General features: G+C 43.0%; 1 protein-coding gene across 2 annotated transcripts in view; it reads left to right on the top strand.

Annotated features, from left to right (window-relative positions):
* LOC138301712 (uncharacterized) overlaps positions 1-25583 on the top strand; it is a 326933-nt gene that overhangs the window by 133466 nt on the left and 167884 nt on the right. For both annotated transcript variants that reach the window (XM_069242229.1, XM_069242227.1), the window contains exon 3: positions 12224-12312. In XM_069242229.1, the coding sequence (XP_069098330.1) occupies positions 12224-12312 (89 nt within the window). The remainder of the gene's footprint in view (positions 1-12223; positions 12313-25583) is intronic.

The following is a 25583-nucleotide window of genomic DNA, read 5'->3' on the forward strand; positions in this document are numbered from 1 at the left end:
AGTGCACACTGATTTATCTACTCCTAGGTATACCTTTATACCTCTGTCCCTACCTCTATCCTGTTGATCATACCCAGACCTACACACTTGTAAATCTACAACTGCGTATACTTTATGTACATCTACAAATGCCTTTACCCTATCCCCTCTGCCTCTACCTATGCCCTTTTATAGTCACCACCTTCCTAACCACCCTTTTGGTTATTGTATCTTTCAAATCGGAGCAAATGTTCTTTGTATCTTCAGTCTTGCCAATGCTTTAGTACCTCTTCCTGTATCCTCGTTTCTCTATGACTATTCATACACTACTGTGTCATTCTACAAAACGCATCTTCTCTTACATTACATATTGCCTGGTACCTCTATCACTACATGTATCATATTGCCTCTGTCCCTGCTTATACACGTGTAATTTTACTCCTTTCCATACCCTTGCACCCCTAAACCTGCCTTAATGCACTTTTTGTAAGAGGCACATTTCTCTTTTGTGCAGATAGAGCTTGCTGTAATTTGTTTTTGTGCCATTTATTGCTTTCACTACGTTTGTTTTTATTTTTAAGATTTAAGACTCTTCTTAACATTGCAAAAGTGATATTTCAACTTGTGCTTATTGAATCTTTATCGTTTTGACCTTAATTTAACTAGATAAATACCATATATTTTTTTTAACCTGTGTGGTGTATTTTTGTGGTGTTCCCATTGTGTTATTGCATGATTTATTGCACAAATATTTTACACATTGCCTTCTAAGTTAAACCTGACTTCTCAGTGCCAAACTACCAGAGGGTGGGAACATGATAATTTCTATTGTGTGTGACTTACCCTGACTAGGATTGCGGTCCCTACTGGGACAAAGGTGAATACCTCTGCCTAAGGTGTTCCTGATGTCTGTTAAAAGTAGTAACACTCTGTGTTCAGCCTAGTGCCTCACTAAATATGGTGAGTTATAATAATCTTTCTGTGTATGCCCGGAAGAGGATGAAAGAGGTCAAGAAATTTGACACTGGAGCTCCTGGTAAATTATAATAGTGTATAGGATGGGAAAGTGCCAGAATCTGTACATGCATTCCACTGCAATCCCTCATTCACTATTTCTGCTATGTGTGAGTCTCCTGCAAGTCAGAGCGGCAGTTAGGCAGTGTGGGGGATGCTAGGGGGCTGAGACTGACAAAAGTGCAACTTAAAATGTTGCCAGTATTTATTTACACCTTTGAAAGCAGAGTAGTCACAGTCTACTGTGCCTGTGTGTATCTATGACTGTGAGTTTCCTGGGTACAGGTGCACCTTTGTGTTGATGTGGCAATTTATGAACATATAGGCATATGTGAGGGTACATGTATAGAAACCTATGAATGCATGTATAAATCTTTCCACAAAAGCATATATGTACTCTTAAAAGACTTATATAATGTGTGTGTTTCTATATGTTGTGGACTAACCAGCTGTCTTTAGGTGATTTTTCAATTGTGTCAGATTAGTGCATAAGGGCAGCTAAACACGCAGGGCCCCCTTTACATAACCCCACAACATGGCGTCCCTATGCACGTTCCCCTTGTATCTCTGCAAATGTTTATGGTGTTGGAGTGCTGTGCACTGTACACCCCCTTGCTGTGGCTCAGTTCATAACCTGAGGTAACACGGCCCCTTGCTTCGTGTCTGTGCTCGTGGTGGGTGAGTGTCATGCTCTGAAAAGCTGCATGCTGTGATTCTATTCACTGCCCCTTCCCTTGTGTTTGTGGTGCGTGAGTGCTGTGCACTGCACACCCTCATGCTGTGGCTCCATTCACAGCCTGAGCACTTTCGGGTATATTTACTAGAAGCGACGCAACACAGCTGCTGCACCAAAATTCTCAGCTCCACGCCGTGCCACTTCTAAAACACAGGGATGCGCTATGTTTAAAAGAATACAGCGCATCCCTGTGTTTCTCCCTGTGGCGGCACTAAATTAGCCGCCGAGCGCCATCTCAGCCACCCTTGCACCATGGTGATGTGCTCCTTCCATGTGTGCTGCAGAATGCAGCACACTTAGAGCAAAAAACGAGGAGAAATGAAAGCATTTCTTGTTGTTGCACCATGCTAACATCATCCCTAGGGTGGCTCTAAATTTTGGCACTGCCTCAGGTTTATGAAATCTCGCAAATCTGGGGCAGCGTCACAATGCAAGGGTGTTGCTGTAGAATGCCCACAGCAACACCCATTACATGCCCCTTACACGCAAAGTGCTGCATGTTTAGGGGCTGTATTTACAAGGTGGCGTTAAGCCGCAAAAAGTGGTTTAACGCCTTCTTGTAAATACAGAAAGCGATGTTCCAGTGGTTCTAGGGGCCTGTAAACATGCCCCTATGTCTCTGTGTTTGTGGGGTGTGAGTGAAGCACACTCCTGTGCTGTGGCTTGATTCATAGTCTGAGAAAGCACGGCCCATGCTCTCGTTTCTGTCTGTGCTCCTGGTGTGTGTGTGCCCATGCATTGCACACCTGCATGCTGTGCTCCATTCACAAACTGAGAGAACACGACCTCTGCTTCTTGAGGGGGGGAGTGCCGTGCAGCGTCCACCCACCTGGTGTGGCTCCGTGCACGACCCTAAGAAAACAGCAGTGTTTGAGAAAAGGATTGTTGGCGTCAGTTCTATCTAGAGCATACACTAGGAGCACGTTTATTACAATGACCATGATACTTCGGTTGGCGATACCCATAATCACACCGGAAATGAAAGAACTTCTTGTTCTGACAGAACATCACCTAGTAATGACCCACGGGAGCATCTCTACATGTTAGTGTGGATAGATGGATTGTTGGATGGATGGGTGGGTTGGGGGGTGGATAAATGGATGGATGGATGGATGATCTATCTGTTGGGGTGCGTGGGAGATGGACAAGTGGAAGTTGGGTTGAAGATGAATGGAGAGACGGGTAGATGGATGCGTGAGGGGTGAGTGGATGAATCCCTGCATGGATGGTTGATAGGTGGTGTTTGGAGCATGGATTGATGGATGAACCTGTGGGCATGTGCGTTTGTGCATTGCTGATTGGGTAGCTGATGAAACTGTGAGGCCAGACACCTAAGGGCCCCCAAGGCCTGTGGTGTGGCTTCTTCGCCATTCGCGCTGGTTTGTATCTTCTGTGTGTGCAACAATATCACCTGATGCCAATGTAGGTGTGGTATTTCTTGTTGTGGCTTTTCTTTTCAAAACAATCATGCTACTAAACTTTTACAATCGATTTATTGGTAGTAAACCAGGACTCTTGCCCTCAGAATGCATTACTTGTTAAAATTGTTACTCAGGAATGACAGCCTCGTGTCCCTGTGACCTGAAACTATAATGTCACCCTGCATGGGCATTGTAATCGTCATGTTATTCCGTGCGATGCACGAGTGGGAGGGCTACGGGCGAGGGCCAGTGTCACCTCTGAAAGTGCAGTTAACCCCTTCTCCATTGGGTTTGATCTCACGCTATAGGACAGTGATGTTAATGATACTTGAACATCCTGAACACCAAATCTCTGCAACCCGCCCTTTCACCAACCTCCGCTTCATCCTGCCAGTAATCAACCTAGATTGACATCCACCCATTCATACACCATCACCCCACCCATCTTCTCGTCCTTCCATCACTCCATCCTCTCCCCCCCAATGCAATCACCAAGCCCCACTTCACCTGGTTAAAAATATTCTTTTTTAACTGCAGGGCCCTCCAGTCATGCATCCATCGAGTCACGCATGCATCCACCACCGCCCCAGTCACTTATACGTCTTCTCATCGGCCCCTTACCAGGATCATCTTTCAAACCATTTCAAAACCCATGCGGGTATCTACCCATGCATCCATTCCTTATCCACCACCATTTCATAGCAACATCCCTAGAGCCACCCAGGTACCACATTCCCCATCCAGGCGTTAGTTACCCATAAAGAACCATTGATTTCACCTAGGTATTCATCCTTACAGCGCTGCCATATACGTGTGCAGAGCTACTACCTTGTTAGAGAGTGGGCATTTGCCAGAAGCTTTATGAATGCACGAACACCCTGGCATGGAAAAGGTTAACGGGAGGTGCCAAGCCACCTCTTAGCTACACCTGGACGATGAAGCCCTTCAGGCTTTTGTGTAGGGTGTGCCAGAGTTGTATATGAAGCAATCGGCGCTAGAGATTTTTAAGGAAGCACATTGTTGCTTCTTTTTTTCAGTAAAATAAACTCGATGCCTAATTTTTTTTTTTTTCTAAGGAGGGATCTGTTTAATTATTATTGCTTGTTGTTTTGGTCCTCTTTCCTGACTGTTATGCTGAGTGTGGGATCATTTTGCCAACCTGCAGTGAAAGCCGGTGCAGACGTCTCACATCACTCGCCTGCCCACGGTCGGGGAAGTAGTAACAATGCACAGGGCATGCAGGGATTCCGGGTGCAGTGTCTGCCCCCCACCCCAACCCCAACCGCCTGAACTTTGTTTTCAAGGATAAAACCTTTGATTCATCGGGAGCAGATGCGCTCTGGTACCACAAGAGCTGCTTGTGTAGCCAGGAGAATTGGTTTATACTCCCAGCTTCCCCATTTAGCATAATGTGTGATTCTCTGGAAATCACGTTATCTCCTTTGACTTCTCCCCCATCTTCCTCGAATTGGGGATGTTTAGTAATTACTCCAACCATGAGTGAAAAGCTGCAGCAAGGCGTTATTTTCTCAGCACCATCGAGAACACTGCTATTGTCACTGTGTAGTGGATGTTTGCTAGGCTATGTGAGACAGGAGGGGCCTAGAAGACCCTGCACTACTCTAATCACGCTTGCAAATGTAATGCGACGGCTCAAGGATGGGCGCATCCCTTGTGCCACAGAAGGGCAGGTTTCAACTATAACTCGCGCCCACGCCATGCAGTTTTTTCATCTAAATGTTACTGTGATATTATCAAGATGTCATGAGTGCCATGATTTGTTGAGTATTTAGCAGTGCATGACAAGGGCACGAGTTATACTTACCTTAGGGCATGAGTTATAGTTACTTCAGTTAACTCTAACTATAACGGGTGAATTTATATGGTTTTGTACGTTTAAAATGTGAGCCTAGCAATAATGTCCCTTGAACCCTTAGGGGCATATTTAAGAGCCCCCAGCGCCACCAGAGCATTACTTTTTGTGATGCTCCGGTGGCGCTAAGCACTGCTCGATATTTACAAGGAGGTGTAATGCCACTTTTTTTGTGGCGTCACGCCTCCTTGTAAATATGGGCCCCTCTGACATAGTTTTCTGCCACAGAGGGTCGTGTAATGGGTGTTGCAGTGGGCGTTCCACCGCAACGCCCATTGCTTTTGACGCTGCCTCAGATTTACGAGTTGTCATAAACTTGAGGCAGCGCCAAAAACTAATGCCACCCCTGTGGCATAGAAAAACGAAGAGTGCTTTTATTCCTCCTTGTTTTTTTGCTTTTTCTATCTCTGCTGCATTCTGCAGCACGCAGAGAAGAAGCAAAATTCCATGGACGATTGTTTACATGCCTGCACATAAACAATCATTCAAAATTACGCTTTGGTACTTCTAAGTGTGCTGCAAAATGCCACACACTTAGAAGTGTCAAATCGCCATTATAGATTGTTTACCTGCTACATTTTGCAGCACACATAGAAGTGCCAAACCGCCATTATAGATTGTTTACGTGCAGGAAGGGACACCTTCCTGCACATTAACAATCTATCCGCTCACCACAGACACCCTTGCACTATGGGGCAGGGATGCCTGCGTTGACGCTAGGCAGCTTAATTCAGCGCCAGTGCAGGGGTGCGCTGTATTCCTCTAAATATGACGCACCCCTGCATTTTAAAAGTGGCACAGCATGGCGCTGCTATTTTTGGCGCAGCACCGTGCTGCACCACTTTAGCATAAATCTGGGCCTCGGTTTTTTAAAGTGAATTCCTATGTTTTTAATTCTATTTCCTAACTATAAAGTCTCTGTAACCTTTGTTTTGTCAGTGAATTATTATGTTTTCTTAAATGTGTAGTAATTTTCATTATTATACGTTAATCCAAAGGTCATGCGCACTAGCAATTGTTCACAGGATATAAGTACCCAAACTTGCACTGTGCAGGGCCTTTACCCATGCGTGACAGGGGTTGCCCGCTAGGCCTGGCCTGCAGCCAACCCCGCTAACCACCCATCCCCATACTGCGCAGGGCTCTTTGGCCATGTGTGGTGGGAGTTGACGGCAGCCTGTCTCTCTGGGTGTGAGAATAAGTATAAGAGGGTGTATCTTGGGATGTGAGTAGCCGTGAGAGTCTCTGTCTGGGTGTGAGAGTGCTTGCATCAGTGTCTTCTTGGGAGCGTCAGTGTCTGTACAGGTCTGCGATTGGCTGCATAAGTGTGTCAGTGGGTCTATGAGTGGTTGTGTGAGAGTCTGAGTGGGTGCATGAGTGTCTGAATGGGTCTGTGAGTGAGGAGATGAGTGGGGCTGTAAGTGGGTGCACAAGGGTTTGAGTGGGTGGGTGGTGGGTGGGTGGGTGGTGGTCTGTGGGTGGGTGCGTGAGTTTCTGAGTGGGTCTGTGAGTGGCTGTGTAAGGGTCTAAGTGGGTTTGTGAGTGAGAGAAAGAGATTGAAAGAGTGCGAGAGAAAGAGAAAGAGAGTGAGAGAGAGTTTTTCAGGTTTTGATGTGTGATATACTTAGAATGACATATTTCTGCACAATTTGAAAAGAAGAATGTATTTGTCATTTACAAATAGTAAAATCATCTTTTAGTATGAGCCTTAGGGGGTCTGAAACAGACTCCATTTTTTTGTTTTTAAAGTTGCCCCAGGTAGGTGGCGGTCCCTGGGGCTGCAGGGGTGCCAGGCTGCCCCCCACCACACAATCAGATGAATGCCCCGGGGAGGTGGTGGTCTCTAGGTCTACGCGGGGCCGCACAGCTCCCTACATTATTTTATTTTATGCCCTGGGGAGATGGTGGTCCCCGGGGCTAGAGGGGGAGCCGGGCAACCCCCCCACATTTAAATGGAAATAAGCCCCCAGGAGGTGATGGTCCCTGGGGCTACAGAAAGTGCTGGGTGGCCAACCCGTTACAATAAAACAATGTCCCCCACACTTGGTCCACCCAGGGACTTCAAAAAAACAAAGCACAGGAGGCCCGCTTCATTTTTTATTTTTTTTTGCCAGGTCTGTGGATCCGCCGGGAATCGTGGGGAAAATTTTACAAAACTGCTTTTTAGCCCTGGGGCGGGGGTCCATTTGGGTGCCCAGTGGGTCGCAATTTGCAACCTATTTTATTAATATGCTTGAGGTGGGTCAGATTCTGACCCACTAGGATTCGGATTTGTAAGAACCGACCAAAAGTGCATAGGCTGGTTCTTACAAATCTTTCCTGGATGCAAAAATACTGGTCAGAAATTGTGATCAGTATTTTGCATCCAGTAAGTAGTACATAATGCCCCTAGTGCTTCCAACACCAACCTTGGTGACACCGATGGTCTTTGCTTTAAACCTGATTGGAAAATAAATATTTTGTATTCATCAGGTAAGCTTTGAAAAGACAACCATTTTTTAGCATCTACCCACTATTGGCAGGAGCTGTGGTGAGAAGCTGGGTAAATTTCAGGGAGCCATGAGACGCTTGGAGAAGCAATTTGTTAAATAACCTATACCTATTATAGTTGTAATAGATGGGGTTGCTAGAGTAGTTTCAGCACATACCTATATGTTTAAATAGTGCAGTAGTCCAATAAGTCACTGTTCTTTTGGGTGCCCAGCATAAAGAGAAGGCAGCCCTCACCCTGCTCTCCAAATCGTAAACAAAGCCCGAGACATCAATACACACAGAACAAGCCTTGCAGTAGTGTTTTGGATTAGTGCCTCTGTTTTTTCCAGAACATATGATTCCAGCCAGCTGGGCACTCAAAAGGAAGCTCTCAGAAAACATGAAACTTAGCGTAATGCAGCCAAACATGAAACAATGTCAAAAAGTAGCGTTGGCCACCCATAAAATGTGATATTGATTCCTGATTACAGTGGTATTTGGTGTAACAACGGTGTCACACACTGCAGCAATTGTAAGCCTCCTTAAATTCACACGGACGTACAGACAAACACTAGTCCATATTAGCCATTGACTTCATAGGACAGCGGTTCCCAATCTGTGCGCCGCGGCACCCTGGTGCGCCAACAAAGCTATCCAGGGGCGCCGTGAACAGATTACACCAAGCATACAGTTTCAGAACCACTTGGGCTGTAAAGTAGCTCGCTTAATGCCAGCAGAAAGGATTCTGTGCAAGACACATAGAACCCGAATGGGACGTGCTTGACACATGCATTTAGCGTTTAAATAAGGTTAATTCCTCTACGTTTACAGGAAACGGAATCATGTTGGCTTTACAAACAGATTATACCATTAGGTTTCTTAAACAACTTGGTGACATTAAATGCAGTGATTTATCCACCAGGTGGCACTGTGAACAAGATCACAAACAACAGATGCATCAGTGGGTGCCAGAAACACAAATTATATGGTTCAAAACAGAAACAACCTGGTTCCCTTCAGTGCCAGTTAAATAATTCAGTTTGTAAATGGAAATTATAAAGTTTCCACATCCCGGGGTGTGCCCGCCTCTGATGCCCTGTATCTGAGGAAGAGTTTGCAAGAGTTCTAATGACTGCTGATAGTTTTAATTGTTTCAGTAGAGCTTGGGTTGCACGTGAATAAGTGCAGAGAATTGAGATCACTGGTCGACACATTACTCGTATTTGTGATGATCGTGAACTAACCATCCTTCCACTAATACTGTTTTTAGCTTTAGCCTCCGTCACTGGGCAGTAATTAAGATTAGCAGTTTAACCAAGAATTGATTTAATGGTGGGTATGAACGCTGTTCGGTCAGTGATGGTACTGTTTAGCAAATGTAATAAAAAAAACAGCACTTGGGCCCAAAGTGCCATGTCTGAAACCCTCAGCCAGTCAGCACATCTCATTTGACGGCAGCTTGTTGCCAGGGGTTTTCAGCGCACAACTGTAATGAAAAAAAAATACATGTCCCATAATACAACATTCTGCTGGGATACATTACCAGAACTGGCTGATGGTTAGAAGCACGACAGCCGAACACTTGGCAATCTGAGGATTACATTTACCCAAAATGTTGGCCAGTGAGAGCCTCTGGGTTGGAGAGCACACTTGAGTGTGCACAGCTTTGAGCGCAGGAGTTTGGGGAAATTACAACTCTAAGCTCTGTTTATCTGGTACCATCAGGGCCTGTCTTATTTTTAAGTAATATCTCCAGTTTAAGTAACCAGATCTACTCGTTCCTATCTGGTGGAAGTTGTCATGCACAGGAGGTGCTCTCTTGAACCTGCAATTGCGCCACTAAGCTTATCCACACTTACTTAGGCTGTCGCCAGTCACTGCTAATAAGCGTCCACCTTCAGTTGCCTACTTCTCTCTGCTGTATGTGTAAACGTGTGCTGCTCTGTGAAACAACGATAGTGGCACCAGCGTGTTGCCAGTGTAGCATAATGGCCTGAGTCAGCAGGAAAGAGTCTTTGGTTTCAGGCAAGTTTTTATTTTATTAGTTGGGAAATGTGTAGGATGAAAGAGAGTTTAGTTTACATTTGGTGACGGTAAACTGCTTGCATGATGATTTGGAGTTGTCTGGGGTGTACATTAATTTTGAAACATTTTTAACCCAGTAACTGTGTCCACTGGAGAAGTTTAGCTTAAAAATCTGGTCTAATTTCAGTATTGTTTGGTCGAGAGGCCGATACAGATTTAAATAGTAAGCTTCACACATTACTTAATTGGATAAACACCTTTATTACCCCGTCTTTGCTCTTTCTAACAATAATAGGTAACAGTGTGGTTGAATGGCACCGCTTGACCAGCCTCTTGCCATCCACTTAATATACACACATTTTTAATACTCTTCATTTAACAATAGATGCAGCCTCTTTGAATTCATCCAGTGTTTTTGTGGTGTTCTGCTGGGTTAGGCCTTTGGTGATTCATCCACTATCTGGATATGTTTTACTTTCTTATGTTAGAAAATCACAGACCAGTCCTTTAAATGGCGCTATCCAGTACAGAGTACCTTCACTTCTTCAAATTGAAATATCTAGTACTTGGACTTCTCTGAAGTGGTCAATACTTTTAATGGGAGAGAAATTGCACTTTTTAGTACCAAACAGGTACTTTAGGTTACTGAGTGCATTCACATTTATATTTCCATTTCAAGTGGCCAGTATGTTTTTCTTGAAATATAAAAAGATAGTTTATCATAGTGATATCTGAGCCCTGTGTTCTGTATCTTGACATTCATTCGCAAGACACCAAATGTCAGGACACTGAAAACAACTGACTGCAGTGATATTATGTAAGGTACCAATGAGAATTATTTATGTCGTTCCCTACTCATCTCCCTGTCCACTTGGCTCCCAGGAGTGAGCCCCAAGCCTAGAGGCAATTGCTTTAAAGCAAAAAGTGGTTAAACAATTTTTTCATGTGGAAACCCCACTGTTGAAGAGTATTTTTTCTGACTTAACAAAATTATAACAGTTGTTTAATAAAACAACTTCAGATAGTTATGTTACATCTGCGATTATAATACCTTCAACAGCTTTATCCCAATCATTTTGGGAATAAAAATGGAAGTATTCCTGAGGCCAGGATTATATCCCCCCACCTGCCAAGAAAAAGTAGCATAATGGGGAGCCGTGGCCAACGGCCAATAGATAAAGGGAGCCAAAAAAGTTTGGGAACCACTGTCATAGGACCTTTTAACACATTACCCAAACCCTGTCCTGGATGATAGTACTGGTGGATGATTTCATCAAGCGAGTTGAATTGCTCAAACTTGATACTTGATGGAGCACATCAATATAGTTGTTGCCGGCTGATAGACTTGTGGAAGACCATTGGTTTCCCCTATATAATTTCTCCTGTGGCCGTACTGCAGTGCTCTAATTCCACCATTGCATTTTCACCTTTCTTTTTGCTTGGAGTCATGCTCCCAACACAGATATGTGTCCCTCACTGATGAGTGGGTGGGGAGTCAAAAGCACTGATTTCACCAAGGTCAGTCTGAAGGTCTCAAAAGACATTACACTTTGGCCACATTCCAGGCAAACTTAGATACGAGGTCAACAAGTTCACATGACCTCACGAGTTTCAGGTGGTTGCTAAAGTGAAAGTGAATATACGAAGCCTTTTGCATCAAGGTCAGTCATCCACGTTCCTACTGTCTGTGTTGATCGAAGAAGTTGGAGACAGTGCAGGAAACGCTGGGAAAATGATGGGATGTAAGTAAAGTAGAGCTGTGCCATTCAGAGAAGAATGCTGATGACACTCCCAGTTTCCTATCCAGCATCAAAGATGTAGCCCAGCATATTTCTGCTGCCCCATTGGTCACTGACAATAGAAGATGTAACAGAGTTGTAAAACCACAAGTCTGGACACAAGACCTTATAAAGTGAATATTCTTATGAATGGTACTGTTCATATAAGATTAATTTATTTCCTTATCTTCTTCTACACACGCAAATGCTTATCTAACGCACTTTCATTTATGTTTTTAATTGTCTTTCCCTCCCCTTTCCATTATCTACAAGTTATCTCTTTTGTTATTCAAAAGGGGAGATAATAGTTGATGACTTGAGCTAATGTGAGGGACAGGGAGAGAAGGTCCCAGGTATTTCTCTCCTACCCTACTGTGCTCTCACTGCCACACAATACGTATAGAATTCCTTTGTTGTTATCATTACTCTTTAAATATTCATAAAGTTGTATCACTTGTCAACCCTACCATTTTAAAGATCATGGACCAGATGGAACATGAATAGGATAAAGAGGACAACATACTGGGAGTTTGTGCTTTAAATCCTTAAATTAGTTGCTCACCAGATCGTGTGTCTATCCCCGTTGCATGCAAAGAGACCAACCTCCTAAATATAATGTGCAGTTTGTAAACCCTCAAAGGGACAGCAATCACAAAGTGCTGTTCCTGAGACCCTATGGGTCCCTGGGGATCTTTAAGCAATAAAACCTTCATGTGAATAAAATGAGATCTAAATATTCACAAATGATTATTTACGAATAAAACTCTGGTAAATGTGTTATATAATTAGACCATTATTTATATGTTTCTAAATGTGATCCATTTCAACTATAGTGAATGACTTTATAGATAATTAAAGCCTTTAACCTAAATGTAAAAATGTGAGATGAATGCCCTTGCAATAATGTCATATTTTGTTCATATAGGAACTCCTCAAAGCAGTATTTCAAACGGATCAGCCAATGGAAGCAGCGAGGAGCCTCTGCAGTATGGAATGAATAACGTGAACTTCTTGGTAAGGAACAATGGTCTACAAACATTGTTTTGGAAGGTTGTGGGACTGCAGCTTAATCATTTGTTTATGAGGTAGTTCTGAACTAGAATGCATTGCCTCTTAACTTAAACCACATGAGTGAATCAATGATTCCAGTGGGCTGGATGTGTGGTTGATTGAAACCTTACATAATGAAATGTATACACAAAAGGAGGCAAATCAGAATTAACGTGGTTATTTGAAACATACCCAGTACAAGAATACAAAACACAATTCTGCTAAAACTAGGCAAATGATCAACATGACTACACATTAGAAATCTACAACATCTCATCCCACTCTTGCAGTGCTTACCAAATCTCGAAATTAGTCACCCTTCTAGAGACCCACTTGTTTCCAGATTTTGTTATGAAACGTGGATCTAGCAACCACAAAACATGCTGTCCTCATAGCAGAGCCATGGCCCCCCTGAACATTCTCACCCACCGAGGCATTAACCACGCCTTTCTCAAATAAGCAAAACAAGGGCAGAACAGACGATTGCACCACTAATCTGAAGTACACCCTCGCCACAAATGTAATAACATTCTTTGGGGGAGACTTGGGCCACAATCTTACTTTACATATAGCGGTTGTTGATCCATATCAAACCTGGTGTAGCTATGGCATGAGGGCAGGGGTTAATTGTCTGGCAGAATATTAAAACTCCAGGACTACTCGTAGTCAGAGTAGGTCAATCTTGAAGTACTCAAAGACACCTTTTATAAGATGTCCTTTCTATAATAATTATTGGGGTACTCCACCTTAATTTTCAATCAGTTCAATTCTCCTGATGGAGCCTGGACCCTCCTAGGATACAATTTAATAAACCTTCGCCATTTTTATTAATATAGGAACCCAAACTTTTAAGCTGTGGTGAGGAAGAAACCTCAGTTTAAGGTTGAGGTCCCACACAGCCAAAACAATCTAACTCTTTTGAGACAAACAGGTATCTGCGAGGAACTTCTAAAAAAAAACACTATCTTAAATATAATGGCAGATTGTGAAATACAAATAGGTTTCACCACTAACTCATGTAAGAACTAAGTCATTGGATTAATATTTTTCAGGTGCATTTTCTTGTAAGTTCTAGTGGCCAGATGATACTTTCAAAAATGTTTTCATGACAAATATGAACAGCATATTAATTAGTATATTTCTAGCCAACTAAATGCAATAGCGTCTTATTTGATCATGAAACCAAAACAGTTTGTCATGAAACCAAAACAGTTTGGGTGCCACGCGTCGTACTCCATATGATTCCTCTCCACCTCTTACTTCAAATGCAGCAAATGCAAATGCAAAAACAGCAGCTAATGGTTTATGAAATATTAAACCACTCTTTTCTAGAATCACAACTAAGGTAGTTTGTCTGTAATTAATTGATTGTGAATGGTTTCAATAGTATTCATTAACGTCCTTTCTGGAGCCACTAAAACAGGATAGCAAAGAAGAAGTTATAGGCACTGGCAATGAACGTTTCTTATTCCTGTTTGGATTTTCGGTACGCATAAGGTTCATCCCTGCAATATTCGCCAAAAGGGTTTGATCCCCTAAGGGCCCACATACAGTATGAAGGCAATGCAGGTATTTGTATTGGAAAATTGAGAGATACCATATCAATAATGGAAGTAGAAATCAATAGACGTGATCAGGGTGCAGTTGACCAGGACTAAGGCACCATCTGAGGCCCCATTCTAGGACCACTGATAGAGCAACGCTGTAGACAAGCTGTTATTTTATACAGCTCAAAAGGTATGATGAACCAAGACACATTGCCGCCAGTTGAAGAAAACTTTTATGGGAACTATAAACTCTAAGTAATGCAAAGATGGTAGCTGATGTGACAGAAAAAGACCAAACCATGTTTGGGGCTGTGTTTGTCGCTTTACAAAAGGACAGAGTCTAACAGCATCCTATTCATTCTGTACTGGGCTATCCCATTTGGGATCAGCATCTAGCAGTGTCCAGTTCATGCTGGGCTATGCTTTCCAATTTGGGTCAGGGCCAAGACTGATTTGCATATAGTTGCTCCCTGTCTCGAGTGGCAAAGTCAGAAAAGAATGGACAGGTTGACTGCCTCGTGAGTGAGATTAGTTAAAGCATTCCACCTACGCCCTTCGTTCTTTCCAGCTAGACCGTCAGAGATGAGGTGGCTTGGGACGCCAATGGGTTGAGAAAAATAAGGAACTTTTGAGGGATTTTCTAATAAGTATGTTTTGAATGGCATGGTACTCCGAGAGGATGAGACAATCATCTTCACATCAGTGGTGGGTGTGAACTTGTTTGAAAAGATGATTATTAGGATGTATGTTGTTTGGTGCTGTTTCTCAGTTTGCATGTGTGTTCAATGTTCCTTGAAAAATTGAGTTTCTCAGTTTGCTCTCGGTGTTTATGGGTATGGTAAATAAATTGTGACTAGTTGAAACATTGATTGCTAATAAGAGCTGTGGTGCATGGCTAAGTTTCATATGTGAGGTGATTATTAAATATGAATATCGGTTGTGTGGCTCATGGTGCCTTCTTAGTTATTTCGTTGTGCTTCTGAAAGATTAAATGGGTTGATATTTGGGCCAGTAACCAAGACAACTCATATTTTGCACGTGTTCTGAGTTATTCATTAGGATATTGTTTGGATTCTCATATGAGTGGTTGTAACATGTTCATGGCACGTTGTAGACTGGCATAGGATTTATTGGGATCTATACATGTTGCAGAACATTGCCTGCATAAACGTGTACTTTGCCAAGCAATAATGATTATGTTAAGCGTGTATTTGTGTTGTGTTTTTTAGTTTGCTTTCATTTTTGGTTGTGTACATGTATGAAATTGGGTTGTTGGTTGGGGGCTGGGGGAAGTCCAACTAAGGCAACAACCACTGTCCTTGTTAGGGAGAACAAACCACAAAAGACACTAAACTAACCTGTGCTTACCCTCTGGTACCTTGGCTCAAAGCAGTCAGACTTAACTTAGAGGAAATGTGTGAAGTAGTTATGCAGCACACAAACATCAGTAAGGTGAAAACACAACAAAAGAAGAATCCCTAAGCAATTTAGAATAATAGTGTAAACTGTATTAGATAAAATTATACCAGGACAACACAGTGTTGAACTTTCAAGAGAAAATAGCACCTAAAAGCACAAAGTTGCCCTTCATGAACTGTCATCTGTTCATGCAAAGTCACAAGTTGAGGCTGACCATAATGGAGCACCAGTCGAATATAGGGACCAGGTTAGCCCTGCTGATAGAGTTACCTTCTCAAAGTCCAACGTAAAGAGCTCTGTTTCAGTCTGCTGTGGAGGAGACAGCAAGAAACAGTGAAAGCGTTGCAGATGGTCGATGGTGTAGCACAAAGAGTAGGCTGGACGGCTTGGGTTCTCTTTGCTGTAGCCAAAGAGCCAGTGCGCATCATGAACTGTCGCTGCTGGAGCTTTGTAGTGCCAGTCAACGCAGGTTTTCATTGTTGTGGTGGAAAGTGCAGATCTCACGTTGCCAGTCGCTGCTGGCGGTCACTGCAGTGTGAAGAGTAAATCTTAATCAAAGCTTTGCATTGCCAGTCATCGTGGGTGGCAGAGTCTCAGTACAAGTGCACCTGTTCACTGTTGCCAAGAGCCCAAATTCAGGATTTCACCTTTTCTTCAGGGTCCAGGCAGTTCCAGTTGCAGCAGGTCAGCTGCACAGTGGGAGGGAGGCTCCTGGAGCTTGTTGTGTCCCTGTAGCTCAAATAGGAGGTCAGCCTCTGACCCTTTGGTTAAGTAAGGTTACCTAGGATGAAGGTGAGTAGGTCCAGTCTGCCTTCTCAGACAGCAAGGTAGCCCTCTGCAGCAGGGCAGTCCTTCTTATGTATTTTCCACAGGTCCAAGAGTTCTTTGATGATTTGCTCAGGAGGTCCAATATTTAAACTTGGTGCAAGCCATTGATGTGGCCAGATTCCTTGTACTACCCCAACCTCTGGGTTTGGAAAGTTCTTCCCCTGTCAATGTTCGAAGACATCTGGGGTGACAAAAGACAAAGCAGATTTGGGGTTAGATTCCTTTGTGTGTGTTTAAGAGGTAGAGTCCATTGACAGGGAAGCAGGGCTGGGTGCAGCTCCTCCCAATCATCTTGCAAGGATGTGCCATTCTGTGCACACCTAAGACCTATTAGTGTCGGTCTCTGGAGAGAATACACAACCCCCAACAGAAGAGACATTTACAGTTATGTGACCCAGGACAGTTGAAGAAGACACAAATGACTAGGACATGAAAACGCCAACTTTAAAAACAATGTCATTTTCGGAATTGTGACTTGAAATCTGACTTCACTGGTGAAGAGTGTTTTAAGTTACAATTCATTTGAGCATAAACATCACATGTCTACCTGCTCTCAATCCAACGTTATCACTTATTAAATGTAATAAGTTAACCAAGTGTTTGACAAAAGGAAAGATAGGCCTTACAAAAGTGCAAAACAACTTTGGGAGAGAGTTTAGGCTGGCAAATGGTTTATTTTGTCAGGTCGAAATGGCATTCTAACCTGCACTACTGGGTGCAGTGGTAGGCCTGAGACACGTGTTAAAAGGCTACTTCAGTGGATAAAAAAATGAGTATTGCAGGTTCACTTCAATTTACAAGTCCTGGGTACATATAGTACTATTTACCAAGGACTTACAAGTAAATGAAATGTGCTAATTAAGTATATACCAATTTTTCAATGTTTGAAGGAGACAGCATAAGCACTTCAGTAAAGGTTAGAAGTGGTAAATTGTACAGAGTTCTAATGCCAAAAAAAACAAATTCAGCAAAACAGTAGGGGTGAAGGCAAAATGATTGTGGGAATCCCGCACCAAGGATTTCAGGTCTAACAGTAAGTATAATAGCCCATCTGGAATGCTGTGACATGCTTGAGTTTACTTTGCTTGTGGTATTCCTTCATACATTTGGATAACATTACAGCTGTGTACTTTAGAACATTTTGGAATACATGGGATCCCAAAGATTTTTGCACTCTGCTGTTTGTTTCTATTGATATGTTGTGCTTTCATGTGCCACGTTTTTCAACACTTACCATGTAATATCTTGTTTTATTTCTTGCTTGCTTTTCATCATTTCTATTTTTTCATGTTGTGGATGCAATAGGAATCCTTCACAATTTCATCTTCACAGATCAAAGAAGCCAGGAAAGCAGTCTTGTTCTTAGATTCGAATTCTGCTCCAACTATGGCAAAGAACTCTTCAATATTGTCAAAATTATTCTCCAACCCAACAGCAGCCTGCAACACTATCATCTCCTCACAGACCCTCTGCTGTGACCCTTTTGAGTTTTTCCACAACAAAATACTCAAGACCTACACCAACTTCACACCCCAACCCACCGTAAAGGACATCATGATACAAACCCCCACCACCACCAGGAGCACCTACCTCCTAACGAACTGGAATCCTCTCACCACATATGATTTTCTCAGGGACCCCCACAGAACTCTACCCTTACCACGTGTACAACCTGGGAAGCAAAACTGATCATTGCCAACCTCACCATCATCATCAACTCCTCCATCCTCAGCAAAAACTTCCCAGACAGTGGGACACATGCAGAGATCACAGCTCTCATGAAGAAACCCTAAAGATCTCAGCATATAGAGGCTCATTTCGTACCTGTTTTTCCCAGCAAAAGTCCTGGAGAAAGAGATCCACAAGCAGCCCTCCTCTTAATTTGAACAGTACCTCTTCCTGGACTCCACCCAGTCAAGGTTCAGCAGCAACCACAGCACAGAAACATCTGGTACATCATGGACAGAGGAGAAACCACTGCTCTCATCCTACACAACCTCTCGGTGGGGTTCGACACCGTCTCCCAAGGCATCCTCATTGCCAGACTCCAGGATTGAGGAATCCAAGGGCCTGCCATGAGCTGGATCACTTCCTTCCTCTCCCACAAGACACTAGTCAGACTCTCCACTTTCACCTTCAAACACAAGAAGCTTGTCTGCGGAGTCACCCAGGGCTCCTCCCTCAGACCAACCCTGTTCAACGTGTGCATGGTACCTCTCGCCCACATCATAAGAACATATGGCATTCAAAACTGTCTCCGAAGCCAACTGCACACTTTCTCATTGACTCGATAAACTCCAACAGGACTAACATCGCCTGCGTGTCAGAGGTGGCCAACTGGATGTAAGAGAACTGGCTCAAATTCAACATGAACAAGACGGAGATCCTTCTCTTCAGAAGTGGTAGCTCCCGCTGGGACTTTTTCTGGTGACCACCCAACCTTGTTCCCACGCCCTTCCCGAAAGACCACACCAGAAACCTCAGCATCATTCTTGATGACAAAGTTACAATGAACAAACAGGTCAACTCAGGGATTGCATCCTGCTGCCCCATCCTCAAAATACTTAACAAGATTTCCAAATTGCTCCCCACACGCACAAGACACACGGTCACGTAGGCCGTCATCACCAGAAAACTGGACTACGGCAATGCACTCTATGTTGGCATCTCCAACCAACTCATGCAAAGACTCCACACCATCCAAAAAACCACTGGCAGACTCATCCTAGACATCCCCAGAAGAGATCACATTACTCTGTAACTCACTGAACTACACTGCCTACCCATCCAGAAATGCTGGAAATTCAAGTTGCTCATCCATGCATACAAAGCCATCCAGAACACAGGACCAGTATACCACAATGACCGACTCCAACCCTACCAACAATCAAGATAGCTATGCTTCAACTATCTTTTGTCGCACAAATCCTCACATTTGCAGAAGCAAGACAGGCGAGTGCAATTTCTCCTTCATCCTCCCCAAAAACTGGAATGAACATCCTCAGTACATCAGGACTGCTGCTCCTCTTCTCAGCCTCTACAAGAATCTGAAGACCTGGTTGTTCAACTAGGAGTACCGCTGGGCCTAAGCTCCTGCTCCAGAACCTATTTACCCTATTGGGTGATAAGCTGTAGCATACAAATCTATGTAACAAAACAATTTGTTGATGTTATTAGTAGCCTTTGTACATTCTCTCATTGATGTGCATTCATAATCACAGTCAGAAGGCCAAGGTTTTAAACAGTCTGTCTGAGTGTAGATAGTGGGCATCATTAATTGGACAGTGCAGTACCATATATTGCAACGTTGAAGGGCATAGGTCTTATGGCCTTCTATGTGCCTGGAAGTGGCCCTGGAGTTTTTTTCCCTCTTCCTTTTTTTCCTTTAATGAAGTCTCATGACCGTGACCTCTGATGCAGTGAGGGAAACAGCAGGTATGAAAATGCAGACTTTGCAGGCTGACGTCACATGTGGCACGGCACTGCCAACACAGAAGGCCTCTTCCACCCCCTTTATGTCCAGGGTGTGGTGACCGCGTTGGTCCCTAGGTGGCACTGCAAACGCTGAGTCGGGATTGTGGGGAAGTCAGGACTCATCAACAGGTAAGGGACTCCTACTTCAGTGAATGCTGACCGCCAGGGAAAACAGCAGTTCTTTTTCAGCAGAAAGCACGCCACCCACCTCGTCACACACCAGCCGGTGCAATGCCAAAAACCCAGAAAGACAGTGGAGCTTTGTCTGCTTGCAATGAGTGGTTATCATTCTCGTCACCAGAGTCATGTCCAAGGTCTGGTGGACGCAGGATGTCTCAGCTGTTAGGGCATGGCTGACATAATAAGGGGACACGCACACACCATATAGTTGTCAACAGTGGCCATGAGCGAACACTCGCTCATGTATTTATATCCTCGGGCTGTGTCCGGCCATCGGAGTGAATTGTTGTAACTAAGTATTTTAGAGGCCGGGTGGTACTCTACAATGATATGAGCATGGACCAGGCAGCTCATGGCATAACGCTCCACCTCAGTCCTACTACGCCTATGGTATGACAAGGATCACGGGGCAAAGAAGGAGCCAGGAGCATGATTGCTGCAGAGCTAAAAGGTTTGGTGAAGTGTTTATAAATTGATGTGAACTTCTTTGCCTTTTACTGGCTGCAGGTCTTAACTTAAATTGAAAGGCACTCCTGATATCCCTGGCTGTAGACTGGGCTGTCTTTTAGGTGGATGTTCACAAGTGAAAGGGTGAAATGCCATCGCTCAGACGCAATCTGAGTGGAAATACACCAATGGTGGAAGTGTGTGACCCGTTGTCCCATAAAGTATACTGTAGTGGGTGGAAGAAAAATGTGAATGACACAACAACAGGCCAACGGATGAAGAAAGATGGCTGAAAGCCTCTGTATATATGTAAATTATGTATATGTATGTATGTTTATTAAAACAAAATACCTTTTCTAATGCCAGACCTAAACAAGCACAGGCAAAGCCAATTGGTCTAGCACAGACTGCAAGCCTTTTTGGCAATTCTTGTCTCGTTTTGTTTTGTGATGGCTTTTGTGAACAGGAGCTTGTCAGTCTAAAAAGGGAAACACATTGACTAAAGATGCTCTAACTCATAGTGAAATCAGCCGATAGCTGAAGTCGGGTTACACGTTGCCCCTTCATGCTTGAGGGGATTGGAGAAAACTGTGAATGACACAACCACAGACAAATGGATGATGTGCAGCTGAAACCTGTATAAGTAACTATCAGATACATATAATTTAAGTAAAATCAAAAGGTCTTAGCTAATAGAGAAAGAACAAAAGAAACAAGGATAAGAAGAAAGAAAGAAGTCAGGAAAGCAAGAAAGAAAGAAGAAATTAAAGAAAAAAGGAAAGCAAGAAAGGCAAGAAAGAAGGAAAGGAGGAAATCAGTAAAAAAAGAAAGAAGGAATGAAAAAATAAATTAAAGAAAAAAGAAAAGAAGCCCGAAGAATGAAAGGAAAGAAGGAATGAAGGAATAAAAGAAAAAAGGTAAGAAAAGGTAAGGAAAGATGAACGAAAGAGGGAAACAAACAAAGTAAGAAAGAGGGAAAGAAAGAAAGAAGAAAAGAAGTAAGGCAATAAAAAAAAACTGTTACAAGTGCCGCAAATTAAATAGGATAAAAGGAGTTTTTATTCCTGGGCAAAGTTCATTAAAGAGCTGTTGTTGAAACCAGTCCAGAATAAACATGTTCTGAAGAATTGTCTGCTTATGAATTCACATGTATAATAATAAAGCTTTCGGTAACTTGATACAGAACAGTTTCAAATGGATGCAATCTGTTATGCCATGAGATACCAGCAGTCAAAGAGAAAACAAAAGACACTCCAAAAGGAATTTATGGTAGCATTGGCAGGAGACAGGAACTGATAAAAAGTGGAATTTGGCCTATGATCACATCTGGTGTAGCATCAGACTCTAAACAAAAAGGCAACATCAAGGTATAATTTTTTTTTAAAAGAACATTGGCACAGAAGGGAATTAGTTGTGGGTTTATGTGCTCCTTGTGAAAGAGCAAAATGCAGTTACTCAAATTGAAGTTATCCAGTGGCTGAAGTGGGCTGACTCCTTGCCCCATGCTGTAGTGGGTGGAAGCAAAATGTGAATGATACTCCAGTAGGCCAATGGATGACGAAGGTTGGTTGAAAGCCCCTTTAAATAAGTATATTGTACAGTGCCAGAACTAAAAAGATTCCCCTCAATTATGCTGTAGAGCGATTCTAATCTTCCAATCATATTGCCGCAATAACGAAAAGCTCCTGGGGCAACAAACACAAGAATAAGGAGTAGAGCCATCAAATAAAAAAACTGAAATAGACAACAAAGCAACCCAAACATGGGCAATGAGCTAACCCCAAGCACATTCTAAGAATGTGTTATACATTGTAAACAATAGGACAGCCTGCAACCTAGGGATAAAAATAGACTGGAATTCAATGCAAATTAAAATTCAATGGGGAGTTGCACCCAACAGCCTTTCTGCTCTGCATTCAGGGCTGGCATTAGTCTCTTTAGGGCCTCCCATCTGAATTCCAATATTGTTTACTTTTAAGCTAGTAGGTTCAGAGGCATCCACCTTTCAGTTGTAAAGGCTGCCTCAAATTTTTTCAGGGCCATCTCTTTCACCATTCCCTTCACTCTAGCCTCAGGCAGTAGGCGGTGGAGGCATGGGGTGAAAACACTGCCACGCAGATTCCTTGTTTCACCTGGTGAGCCTGCAGGGCCACCTGGCTAAGGAACGCCTGACAGATTCTCTTGGCACTTGGAAAAACGCAGGGTTCCGCCTGGGGATAACGCACATTAATGTTTGAGGGTGGCCATTACCCAGGACCCAGGGTCACTAAGCACTAAGGTAATCCCAAGGATTACCTTCCCTAGACTGTTCTTGCACTCTTTCACAAAAGGGGAATCAGAGGAGTTCCGCCGTCCATACAGTCTGGAGGTACAGTTTTAGTTTATGATGATAGCCCGAATGCTATCAGAAGATTATTTAATTTATGCTGTAATTTCTGCTAACAATCGCCCCAAACCTCCCGCTTCCACTTTTCTTATTGTCACGTTCCATACATAACATAAAAGCAATTACCTTTTTGTATATTAACTAAAACTGAAATGTGATCACGCTTCCTTCAAGTTAAACAATCTACTTTTCTACTGCGTACAAGTAAAAGTAAGTTTCTGTGAAGAGTCCTGAGCTCACCCCTGCTGTCATTTCAGAATTTGCCAGTCTTCCCTCAGACAAAACGATTACAATGTGTCAACAACAGTCCCAAAACCTAGATTAAAGTCAATGAATAAATAATTTTAAATAAAACATCATAAAGTGTAGAACACCTCCTGATATTAAGCTGTCAGTCATCCCATTAAAATGTTCACCAGCCAGACAGATGTCATTAATTTTAAACCTGATTAACTTGAAATCCATGTAGCACTCCTACAGCGTTTAGTTTAGCAAAACAAATAATCCTTTATAATTAGACAAAGTGCATAGTGCTCACGTTCAACAGGCACCTAAAATGCCTCAAATTTCCTCCCAGTTTCAAATGAAATGACAATTATGCTACTTTGGAGAAGGGATTTAAATACTCACATATGCAGTGGGTGCCCTTTAACTTTTAAATTAAAACTTAAATAGAGAATGCAAAGAAAATGTCCATGGCATATAAAACACAGACCTTAAATTAAATTAGAACATTGGAATGTTGGCAGCTCCATTAAAAGCCGCAGCGCCAACATTCTAATGTTCTCTTTGTTCACAGCAAGAGCTGTGAACAAGGCCTCACCGAGCTTCGTGAGGAATTTGTTTTATTTAATAGAACATTCTGCCCTGAGTGGCAGAATGTTCTAATAGCCTTAGAACCTGCCGTAGTGGGATCTACCGGCCATTAAAGGCCCTCTGCCTTGTTAAAGGCCCTCGCTTTCGGCTCGGGTTCTAAGGCTATATTCGAATGTATCTGTTTGGAACATTAAACAAAATAAATCCCGTAATCCACTTTTCCAGCTGAGGCAAAACCTTAGATGGTGTCACCAAAGGATTAGCAAATACATACTCTTGGAGTGCAACCTATTCTCTCCAAAGTAAGGTATTTAACAACCCAGTTAACTACAAGTCCTTGCCTAGTGTACTATTTCTTCCGATATACAGTCACAATGAAATCCTAATTCCTATTTTATAGAAATGCATGTGGTTCATCTTCCATATTAGAATATGTGATACTCCTTAACTTTAATACAAAACAGCCCTTCACATGTCGTAGATGTATTCTCTTTCATAAATTAATCACTTTGTCAAGGTATTAAGACGGGAATGCTTCCTGCATGGTAAAAGGGTGTGTAACCCATCCCTGATTGACCCACTACATGTGAAACTATCAACCTCATTTTTATTGACCCAACTGATACCTAATATCGGTGTGCATTGGAATCTAGACCTGTCCAATGTGAATCCAAGGTACAGAACCTGTTTTGTGACCTGGAGGAGCACATCAAGCTTGCCCTCTTTACTGACGTCTGACTAGTGTCCTTGTATCGGGATGCTTATATTTTTGTGGATCAATAGTAATGAGCAGACCTTCTTTCTGTTTTTGGGGGAGTGTGGCCTAAGGCCCACCTTTTGTAAAGTTAAGCTTTGATGTAACAGCAAGACCCTTGTGCTGACATTCTGCATGCCTGTCAAGTGTGTGCATGTACGGTGTGGATGGTAGCAAGACTCAGAGCTGGGACCAGTGGAAATCACTTTTGATAGCCTCTGTTGTGACATGGCACACGATGGAAGAAGAAATACAGCTTCCTCAGACAGCAGAAGTGTATTGTCAGCATTTCTGGGGTTGAAGAGTGGAGACCCAGACAATGAAGTGAGAGAGGATAGGAACAGGGACCTTTTAGCAGGGAATGCTGATTAGTCATTCCTGAATGCTGCTGTCTGCTTGATGGTAGGGGACTGGAGGTGAATCAACAGATGGGGGACATTTCTGTTCAGGGACTGCCCTTTTGCATTTCCCTGATTGCTTAATCAGGAAGGCTAATGTCAGCCTGGTGCAGAGTCTTCAAACTTAATTGACCCTATGTTTTAGGATACTCCTGATTGGAGCGCCAGCATCATCACTTTCTGCTGTGAGAGCCATCCCCTTAAAAATGTCATTTGAAAGGGAACCACCCCAAGCTGGCTCCAGGTCTTTGGACAGTGGATCAACATCCCCTGTCTGGAAAATTAGTAATCCGGTCAGTGATGGCCCATGCAGGCACATCTAAGGTCTCTATTGTGTGTGGTTGTCTAGGAGGAATGCACAAAGCCCAACTGTCAAGTGTTCTCTATCATGTAACCTAGAGGCAGGCTGCAGGCACTAAATGGCTAAGGCAGGAAAATGGCAACTTTCTAAAAGCAGCATTTTCAAAATTGTAATATAAAATCCAACTTTACCATAAAAGATAATTTTTTATTACAATTCTAAAGATAACATGAACTGCTTACCTGTTCCCAATTGGAAGTTACAGCTTATTAAAAGTAATAAGATATCTCCCATGTTATCCTATGAAAGAGGAAGGTCCAGCTTTTTAAATACACTGGACCCAGCCCTCTGGACTGTCCAGGGTCTACCCTAGGGGTGGGTTATGTGTGTTAAAAAGAAAGGTTTGGGCCTGACAAAAGTTTTATTTTGCCAGGTTGAAATGGCAGGCCTGAGACAGCTTTACATGGCTACTCAACTGGATGGTACATTCAGTGCTGCAGACCCACTAAAAACATTTACTTTACAGGCCCTGGAGACAGGGAGTACCACTTTACTGGAGATTTAAAAGTAAATTAAATTTGCAAGTTTGGTATAAGCCAATTCTATCATGTTTTGAGGCAAGAGCTCAAACACTTTAGTACTGGTTAGCAGTGGTAAAGTGTGCAGAGTTCTAAAAGCCAACAAA

This window comes from Pleurodeles waltl, chromosome 1_2, assembly GCF_031143425.1.
Source record: "Pleurodeles waltl isolate 20211129_DDA chromosome 1_2, aPleWal1.hap1.20221129, whole genome shotgun sequence".
Classification (NCBI taxonomy): Eukaryota; Metazoa; Chordata; class Amphibia; order Caudata; family Salamandridae; genus Pleurodeles; species Pleurodeles waltl.